Source organism: Rosa chinensis, chromosome 2, assembly GCF_002994745.2.
Source record: "Rosa chinensis cultivar Old Blush chromosome 2, RchiOBHm-V2, whole genome shotgun sequence".
NCBI classification, from domain to species: domain Eukaryota; kingdom Viridiplantae; phylum Streptophyta; class Magnoliopsida; order Rosales; family Rosaceae; genus Rosa; species Rosa chinensis.
Window position 1 is genome coordinate 14,660,548 of NC_037089.1, and position 9,905 is coordinate 14,670,452.

A 9,905-nucleotide genomic window follows, 5' to 3' on the forward strand; every position below is an offset into this window, starting at 1 on the left:
CGCACTACGAAAATGATCAGTTGGGTCTTCCTCAATTTCATTTTCGATAACTAGCTAGAATTTCATTATGCTTGTACTTTGGATTGGAGGGTTTTGGTGTTTAGTCGTCCTCCTTTATATTATTTTTTCCTTTAATCTCATAAAATGATGGAGAGAATCCTCCTCTTCTATCTCTCTCATTACCATAATAAAAAAAAACAAAAAATGACCACAGCTATGTTTGGCTGTAGTGTCTATCCAAAATTTTTCCCATGTTCTTGTCCGTCTGGCAATGTGTCCAATTTTATTTATACACCGCTGGAGACGCTCATATTGTACACGATATGATAGTCACCTTTATTTCAGTACTAGTCATCAAATGAAAGCAACGTCCCTTCGGGGACATCCGATAAAAATGAAAGCAACAATTACAAAAATCAGTTGTTGAAGAGTCTTTTTTTTTTGGATAAGAAGTCATATTTTATTATTGTACATGATGTGATTGTGACCTTTTAATTAGTTTTGTACTGACTTGGGAATTTGAGAAAGCAGCTATATATAACAAGGCTCCAATGACAAATTCTGTACAAGTCACTAAGTCAGTAAACCTTTTGGTCAAGTTCAAGTATGGTTTCAGAATTGACCAATAAACCAGTCACCTAGATCGAAATCAACGTCTCTGTTAAAAGCTGATGGAAACTGGAAAGTTTGATGCACATTTACTTGCAAAGTAAGCACAATTTGCTACCCTAGTTGCACGGAAGAGTCAAATTTATGCACGTACCTGACCTTGATGACAAGTTACATCCACGCAATAAAGCATGACACATGGATTGAGGAAATTGAACAGTAAATCAGCTCAGTCATCTAGTTTGATCTTGTAATATAACAGAAATAATTTCACCAGCAAATCAAAATTTTAAGTGATAAATTTCCTTTAATAAAATCATATTTGGCACTATACAAGTATATATCATGAGCTAGAAACAAATGAATAAACTCACAAGAGGCAACAAGTTCAGTTAAATTTTCTTTCTCCAGATTTTCTGCATAACCAAATCAATCCACATTCATCATTAACAGAAGCAGTATCTTACATCACATAAAGCATTCAATTCTACAAACTTCTCAGTACAAGTCCACCCACTACCAGGTCACTCTTTTGCCCCTTTCACAAAAATCTGCCATGTTAGCCTTCACAAAATGAGAAACATACCAAGTCTCTATTTTCAATTTGAAGTGAACCCACATACTTGTGGAAAACAGCACCCACTAAATTTACATACATTCTTATGGTATTTGCTTAGTCTTTGGTAGGTCTACTAGGATGTCATTGAGCTATCTGACTGGAGTGAATTACCTTGTTGTCCTTCCACATATGGTCTAACAAAAGTTCTCCTCCACCAGACTTCAAAGGCCTTCTGAAGATTTGGGCAGCTATCACCAGACTTGAGAAAACTTCCCAACCAAGAAAGCATAATACTTTGCTGGTCCTCTAGAGGCAGAGTGAGAATTGTCCTACCGATCCCTTCTTCCACAACCTTTCGGTCAAATGACCGACATCCATGTTGCAGCCAATTGTAGTCATTGATCAGTGGCTGTAACCATGTTTGTAGCAACAGTTGACGCGTATCCTTAGACGGTAGCAGCTCCCCTTTTCCAATTCCAACAAACAGCCTTGCTGTAATAATGCTAACATGGTAACGAGACACAAGAGGTAGCTTCATATGCAAGGCTGCCAATTCTTGCTGGCCAGCCCACATTACTGCAAATTCATCTGCCGCTTGCCTGTCAGCCAAGATATCAAGCAACCATGAGAGGTTATCAGACGCCAAAGCTATTTGCTTTACCAGAGGGTCTTTGTTGTCCACAGATTTTTCGGGAGACTCTGGTTCTGCTGCCTGCTTGAACAGCGACAGTAGTAAACTTGAACAGTTTCTGCAGGAGTCATAAATTGTTTGATTGCAGACATCGGATGGACTGGAAGAGCTTGAGACACTGTTATTCTCCCTAAGGAGCTTGAGCACTACAGATTTCATTTCGCGCCTGCCTCTCTCCTCATTGCTTCCAAGAACAAGTCCAATTATGTGGGAAAGTGTGTCCTTTGGGGCTTTAGAAATGTCGGAGGAGACTCGTTTTAATACTGGACTGACCCCAATACCTTCATTCTGGAGGCGCAAGACCGATGAGACCACCTTTTCTTCTTCTTCATCTCCAACCCAAGGGACTGCTTCCAAGTATTCTAAACATGACTGCATGCACGAGTTGAAGCCAAGCACTTCTGCAATCTGAAAGAACAAGCAATTTAGATTTAGGTTAGGTTTGATGGAGCTGGATGTAAACACACACACACACAGAATATATGAACCCTTCTATACATGTAAAAGGAAACAAAGGTAGACTGATAAGATATAGAAAGCCTACCTAGCAACTCTATAACTATGAGATTCAACTTCACTATATTTGTAGTGTATATGTCAAATCATCACAACCATTTCATATTGTCACGAATGAATTTGATTTACATTGTGTGGATAATGCCCGTTGGCTAAAATGACTTGAGACACAGCAACATGCACATACGCAATATGTATAAAACTCAGACCAAAGAAAAAGATACATAGAAGTTTAATATATCAATGAGCATAATCAAGCCAAACTTTCTAGCTCTATAGGTATAAAATGCAAGAGAGCAATCACTTGCAACAAAGAAAAAATTATGATGCCTATCAGAAGTGCCAATACTCTACTAATGATTTATCATATTCTGCAATGAGGAAGTAGGGTGCTCAAAGCTCCAATAAGATGGAGCATGCGACTTGCATTACTTGCTTAAATCCAAAGACACATTTACCTGGGAAATTCTTCCTCAGACACTTATTAGAGCTGAAATAACAAAAAAGTTTGCAATTGGCCACTTCTACCTATACATGACTGTACATGGTTGAAGCAACATCACTTTAATCCAGACTAATCATGTCTAAATGTCCATTATCACCAGGACTAAGAGAATCTCCATCAAAAATAGCAATTACAAAGTTTGTAAATAGATATCTATATGTAATCACCAACTATAAAGCATACCCCCATCGGGATCTCTCTTTTCATTCCCAATCATAATGGACAAAGAACAATCTATGCAAATTACCAGATGCCTTTTAAGGGAGGTGCATTGCAGATTTATTTAATGCGATTGCTGAAAAAAGGGTAAACTTTTATTGTATTTGCTCCATTTTTTTGGGTCCTTTTTGTCTATAAGAATTATATTACAGAGAAGCTAGATGAGATGTACAAATAACAGGAAAAACAATAGGAGAAACGGGATGATTAGAAATAAGAGTCAATTTTGTGGCAGCTTTAATGGGAGGAGAGAAAGTCTTCTACAATGGTGTACTAGATAGGGCAACAAGCTTATATCAACTACATGTCAGTCTGATAGTTGTCAGCTAGTGTACATACTCTGCAAAACAAAAGGATTTGCGAAAAATATCTGTCCAAATAGGAGGAGTTCCATTCAAAGACTAGAGCTTCTGAAACTGCAATTTCTGAAAAAGCCTAATACTCGGCAAAACTTGAAAATATTTCATAAAAACAATACAGCAGTAAGAACTACCCTACTCAGCTATGTCTTTTCTCCTTATTTCAGTTATTTCTTACTGACTAAGGTTTTAATGTGGCCACTATACCTTATTTTCTTTTTAGGTTTTCTTAGACCAAAGTTTTGAATAAATTTCATCTTCTGATAGAAAAATAAATATTAAGAAACAGATACAGCAGTTGAACACTACATGGCATTGAAGCACAACCAACAACAAAACATCTGCAGTCAACACAGAAATGAGATAACTGATGCCTTACACAGTTCTGCATTTTACCTTCAGAATTCGGAGTACACGGGAAACGCTTTGCTTCATCAGCCGTTGCCTCATTTCTTTGCAGTACATCAGCCCAACAGTTTCAACATATATTTCAACATCCTCGCACTCTTCAATTTCAAGGCACGACGAACTAGACTGTTGTTCAGCAAGTTTGTCAGCAAAAAAGTTGCTATTCTCCACTAGAACATTCTTGTGAACACTCAACTTCACACAAAATCCCTGCTTCCCAAGTAAAATCACCTTCATATCACTAGTTCCAGGCTCACCAAACTCAATTGCCACCTTCCTTGGCAAATTTTCGACTTTGGGCCTCGGAACTCTCTCTGCAACCAAAGATGCACCGAGGGCAGGTGCCTCTGGCGCCTCCGGACCAAGAGTCCTTTGACCATCAGAAACTGATCTAGATGGCCCGAAAGTTGGCTTCTTTTCATTCAGAATAGTTTGTTTTCTGTGAGCTGTTGTCTTGGGTGGTGGAGGTGGTGGTGGTGATGAGGACTTGGGTTTGTGTAGAGAGTTATGAGCCTTGAGGGTCTTTTGAAACGCAACAGGAGAAGGACAACACCAAAAACCTTCAGGGGTTACAGCAATTGGGACATTTCTAATCTTGGTTTGGCCTTGTTCTACCTTTGTAAGTCTAATTTCAGCCATGTTTCACAACAATTCACAGCAATCACTATTAGCACATTGATGCAGATATCTCAAGCTCACACAACACAGTTTTGAAAAATCAGGGCCTCTTCTTTGGCACAACTCTTCTTTCCTATCCAAAACAGTCTAATCAGTAACCACCATGAAAACTCACAAGCATGGAAAGCATAAAAGGTGTGATCTTGCAGCTGATCCTAAGAAACCCAACTTGAGAAATCACTAACCCACCACAGAAATTGCATAATAATAAACAAACCCAGCTCCCAATTTCTCTAAAAACATGAAAAGATGAAATCTTTACAAGCAGAATAGCAGAAAGATACGAATTTGAAACTCACCAAGAACTGGGTAATCTGAGAGCTCTCTGAAAATTCAACTCTAATCTCTTAATCTTTGAAGCCCACGAGTGCCCCTAAAATGATTGAATGGGAGCTCTCGCTGTCAAGCATCAAGGGAACCACTGAACAGAGACTTTGAAATGAGGAATAATTACTGCTAGTGACCCCTTTTAATTTGGTAAAGCAGAAAAAGCCCACAAAGAAAAATAAAGAAAAGAAAAGGGGAACAAATACTACAGGCTTGTGTTTTCTACTTGAAACAGTTTTTATGTGAGTCTACCTGTGCTTCTGGTGATGATGAGGATGAATCATATTTGGTTTTTGTGACACTGTGTGGGTTCAGAATTTGCATGTCTTTTTTTTGCCTTTTCCAAATGCTAATGTTCTCTCTCTCTACTCTTATTTCAAAAACACTTTCTCAGATATCAAACAGGCACGCCTTAACACTTGTCTCTCCTCATTTTCTTTCTTTCAAGTATTATTATTTTGTGTTCTTTGCTCCTTTTATGATGGCGTTGTTCCAACGGTGCTAGATTTTCTAGGCCTTTTCAAACATATATATATATATATATATATATAAATTGCAATGAAAATAGACTTAATGCTTCTAGCTTTAGCAGTGTTCTTTCTTGTCAGGACCATCACTATCTTGTAGGGTGATGTGCATGTTTACATTGATCCAAGAACTGAAGTGACTCATGTGTTGCCAAATTGGGTTCACAGAATATACATGAAACGGGGACGTTTTGTGGAGTTGGTGCGTGAGTGTTACATGTAGCGGTATTCAATTATTCATGGATAGAGTTCCGGGGAGAAGGAAAATGATGGCCGAGTGTAACTACATTCCATGTGCCAAGTCCATATCATCCTGAAGAAGAAGGAAACTAAACAATAAGTTTAAAACATTTCTACTAATACTTAGAAGTGTAAAATTGGTTAAAATATTCATATTAAGTTAAATATGTGACGAGACTTGATTGGTCGGTCGGATAAATTTAGTAATTTGACTTCGTTTTAAATTGAGATTAAATATAAACATTGAGAAATTTTATTCACACATATCAAATTTCTAATTACACATTCCACATTTTTTTTATCCCGCATTTTAGTTTCTAATAAAAAATAAATAAATAAAAAAATCATTCTCATACCTTTGACCTGGGGCAAAGGTGAAGAAAATTCAAGCTCAACAATTATCTTTCAAGTGGTTTTAACGGAATTATCTTTGGTCCCTTAACACCAAGTTGCTACTACTATATTTTATTTGTGATTGATTGTTGGGTTTATCATATATACAATAGCCATTGGTAACTAGGGAGCTTCCTGCAATTTTTCAAGATGATTGACGGGTCATTGAATTGTTAATGCCAAATATTGAGGATTTCTTTTATTTTTTCATCAAAATCACCTAATCTTTGTTCTTAGTTGTATAACCAATAAATTTTTTTCTGTCAAAAAATAGAAATAACTTATAATTGTTTTATCAAAAAGCTTCTCTGTTGTAGTTGCCGATGGAGAGGAGAGAGAAAATGGTTGAAGTAAAATGAAAGATGGGGAAGGGTAGAGAAGGAAATATTGAGAGAGAATGTGGCAAAAAAAATTAAGAGATGTGTATTTTTTTTTTAGGGCAATGGAAGACTGATCGATTGATGATAAATCATATGACCTCGCTCGGTCAAGCATGAGGGGTACAAACACCTCTCATATTACAATGCATGCTCAACAAGAGTACTAAAACCAAAGAAAATCCAAAGAACTAAAGTCCAGAAAAACACTAAAGCCAAAAAGCAATAAAATAAAAATAAAATAAAATGCTAGCCCGACAACTCCTTAGATGAAACACCTCCTTGAACATTTCGACGCCTAAGACCCTTGTGGTGTACGTCTCCATGAACAAAAATGCCACGCCTCACCCATGGAGATGTAGAGGAACTTCTCCTAACTAGACCGAGAACTTGCATGCGTATTGAATAAATAGAGATGTGTCAATAAAATATGACATTTTTCATCATTTCACTATAAAATATCTTGTAAAGATTTCTTACTTATAATTTGTGAATGAAATTGGAAAATACAATATATAATTAAACCATTAAATAGAAAACACTACGTAACATGAAGGATAGTTTGAGGAAATAGAAGTGTTCCACATGTGAGATAGATTAATGATTGAATTTGAAAGGACACCTCGGAAAGCCAAGTTTACCAAATAGATATATCTATTCCAGAAAGAGTATTCCAATACAAACACAAGGTCTGTTCATCCATGGCAATACACAGATATGGTTACAAGAGCTTATAGTATAATATAGGTTGCTTACGAATTCAGACTAAGAAAGCCAATTCAATATGCCAATGATGCCATCACATATCCCGATCACAAAGTTTCAAAGCTGTCCCGCGGTGGGTTCTCTGAGCAACCTAGCTATATTAATATGGATACATATGCATGCTGACATTTGTATACACACAAAAATCTTCTTTGCATTTTTGATAAAATTTTCACATTTATTAAGAATTAGAGAATCTATTCTCATTACGTAATTTAATTCTTGAACGATAAAGAAAATTTAATTATTCTTTTATAAAAACTCACTTAAATTTGTGTTAAAAAACACATATGAGCTCACAAAACACCATGATTTCCCTTATTTTGATGCACATACATGTAAATAAACTTGCGTTAAGTCATTATGCATCAACTTCATTGAATCTTGAACAGAACTAAAGGTTTTGTACATGTTAGTTCATTGGGTTAGATAAAAGAACGAGGCAATTTTTTTAGGGAAAAGAAGGACCATAAATCAAAATGTAGCCTATGGGAATCTATAGCTAGTTTATCTTTCTTGATTTGCTTTATGTTTGTTGCTATTAGCTTTAGAAAAAGAGTAGACACCAGCATCCATAACAATCATGGCACAAATTCACATAAGAAAGAGTTGGTAATTAGCTCAAATATCCAAGTTTTGTATAATCTCTTTATGACCTAACATTTGACCCTTTCTATTTCTTTTAGGTTTGTGCCACTATGAAAAGAAAAGGCCATGGAGGGTGTCAACTGTGAGTTGTAGGAATATGCAATAATAGAGCCTATGCATATGATGATAGAATGGAAAGAACGTAGCACGTTTCATCATATCAATGGAGAATGGCCTTGCTGTAATTTGGCCCACCGTGGAATTTGGAACCGCTAGCTTCTCAAGTGGTAGGTCTCCATTTCTGGCTGTAAATTTGACTATATTGATCAAGTTAAGGATGAAGCAAGCTCATGGATGAATCATGAAAGTTTCCACTAAAATTAAGCAAAATTTCAGTAGGAAAACCAGTTATGTCGGCGTAAGATCAAGTTAAATTCTTATTTAACATGTCTGATATTTTGAATGTATTAGAGATATAAACTGTTTATGAGATGATTCATGAAAAATTTTACTAAAAATAAGCAAAATATCTTTAGGAAAAACATGTTATGTCGGCAAAATATCAAATTAGATTATTGTTTAACATGTTTAGTACTTTGAATGAGTTAGATATACAATTTCTTGACATAACAATATTGAATACTTGAGAACATGTCTGATATCTTTTAAGTTCACCTGACTAGCTATGCATGCCTTACAGTCCTACACCTCATTTGATTTTTCAGTGGTTAAAGGCTGATCAAAAGCACCCTACATGATCTGACTCAGCTCTCTGAACTGCTTCATATTCCCCGTTTGTTCCTTCTTTTCTCTTTTCTTTTTTCTCTGTAACCCAACTGATATCAATAAAAGAGAAAAAGGAAAGCTTAAAAGCTGAATTTTACTATTGAATCTCTAGGGTAGTTATTGGATTAATTCATTATGAGACTAATCTAACAATTCGCAACTTTGAATTATTAATATCTGAAGCACTAAAATATTTTCGCTAATCCAGTTTGGTGATGTCAGACTAAAACCATTTTGACAATTAATTAAAAAACTAAAAGCGATCACATGCATCATAGCTGCAAATTTGATTTTTAACAAATAAGTCAGATGAGGATAAGTTAACAAAGGTTGACTAAAATAGTTCAATCCAACAAGCTAGTAAAATATATGGCCTAATCCTCCATTGAAGATCTGAAACAGCAAAAATGGCAACACCCAGCAAGCTATACACATTGTGTTCTCTACTAATGGCAGCACTATTTGCTTACTCAGCTGCTGTTCAGTTAAATGACCCTGGTACTCTAATCTTTGCTACCCTAACCTTTTCTTATTGCAATATTAACTAACAATCCAAGCTAATTTTCTTGATTTTTTTTTTCCTTTCAGATTGGTACTTTTGGTTTCTTCTTTATGCTGTTGCTTGTGTTGTAAATCTAGTGAACTGGGCTATCACATCCAAAAAAATCAACCAATTTGCTGAGGCAGCACTATGGCTTGGAATGTTTCTATTTATCAAGGTTCTAGCTGAAGATTTTGTAAATGGTATATCTGGGTTTTGGTCACTGGATTTGAGTGAGAGAGTAATCAGGGAGAAGATAGGAAGTGGGTTAGTCATAATCTCTATGGTTTTGCAGTTGATGGCATCATTATCATCACCAGAAGCTCCCACACAGAAAAGGCCAAGATATCTTGAATATGGTAAAGACCTTAAACCTACTGGTTTAACTTGATGTGGATTAAATGTTTGATAATTAGGTAATGATTGGTGAAATTGTGATTTTAACAGGCATGGGAATCCTGGTGGGGTTTGGTTATGCACTCCCATTCGTCTTCTTTGTGGTCCTAAAAGGTGAAATGAAGTTCTGAAAGCACATAATGCATGAAGCACGAAACAAAATGGAATCTCTAGTGTGTTGTATGGTCATTGTTTGTACCGGGAATGAACAGTTTACTGTCATGATTTTAGCTCCTTGTAATAGCAGAAGGCGCCAACAAGTTAAATTCCAGAAGGCCAGAATTCAAAAACTTGTCCTTGAATTTGAAACATAGCTAATCTAAACATTTAGCTTGAATGTTTCTACTTCATTAGTCCAATTGAGTAGTGAAATATTCTCAAAAAAAAAAAAAAAATAGAGTAATGACAGATGAGTTTTGGA

The 9,905-nt window shown here is 36.0% G+C and overlaps 2 protein-coding genes across 6 annotated transcripts; one reads left to right on the plus strand and one right to left on the minus strand.

Annotated features, from left to right (window-relative positions):
- Positions 1-996: 996 nt before the first annotated feature.
- LOC112187158 (BTB/POZ domain-containing protein At3g50780) lies at positions 997-5,366 on the minus strand. Of its 5 annotated transcripts, none has more exons than XM_024325830.2 (4): positions 5,124-5,366; positions 4,844-4,965; positions 3,855-4,617; positions 997-2,267 (listed from the first exon to the last, which is right to left on the minus strand). In XM_024325830.2, the coding sequence occupies exons 3-4, from the start codon at positions 4,503-4,505 to the stop codon at positions 1,302-1,304; spliced, it is 1,617 nt and encodes a 538-aa protein (XP_024181598.1). In that variant the 5' UTR covers positions 4,506-4,617; positions 4,844-4,965; positions 5,124-5,366; the 3' UTR covers positions 997-1,301. The 5 variants fall into 5 exon arrangements, with proteins under 5 accessions (XP_024181598.1, XP_024181597.1, XP_040370512.1 ...); XM_024325829.2 differs by having other exon boundaries at positions 4,844-4,976; XM_040514578.1 differs by having other exon boundaries at positions 4,844-4,997.
- A 3,529-nt stretch (positions 5,367-8,895) lies between these two features.
- Positions 8,896-9,866, plus strand: LOC112190156 (transmembrane protein 220). Its single transcript, XM_024329573.2, has 3 exons — positions 8,896-9,045; positions 9,136-9,447; positions 9,536-9,866. The coding sequence occupies exons 1-3, from the start codon at positions 8,955-8,957 to the stop codon at positions 9,613-9,615; spliced, it is 483 nt and encodes a 160-aa protein (XP_024185341.1). The 5' UTR covers positions 8,896-8,954; the 3' UTR covers positions 9,616-9,866.
- The last annotated feature ends 39 nt before the right edge of the window (positions 9,867-9,905 follow it).

What these genes read in the sequence shown, in the direction of transcription:
- LOC112187158 (XM_040514580.1), bottom strand. Translation starts at nt 4,505, where the DNA reads ATGGCTGAAATTAGACTTACAAAGGTAGAACAAGGCCAAACCAAGATT. An exon ending in GTGTACTCCGAATTCTGAAG is followed by an intron (nt 2,268 to 3,854) that starts GTAAAATGCAGA and finishes TTGTTCTTTCAG; the next exon opens with ATTGCAGAAGTGCTTGGCTT.
- LOC112190156 (XM_024329573.2), top strand. Translation starts at nt 8,955, where the DNA reads ATGGCAACACCCAGCAAGCTATACACATTGTGTTCTCTACTAATGGCA. An exon ending in TGTTCAGTTAAATGACCCTG is followed by an intron (nt 9,046 to 9,135) that starts GTACTCTAATCT and finishes TTTTCCTTTCAG; the next exon opens with ATTGGTACTTTTGGTTTCTT. An exon ending in GCCAAGATATCTTGAATATG is followed by an intron (nt 9,448 to 9,535) that starts GTAAAGACCTTA and finishes TGATTTTAACAG; the next exon opens with GCATGGGAATCCTGGTGGGG.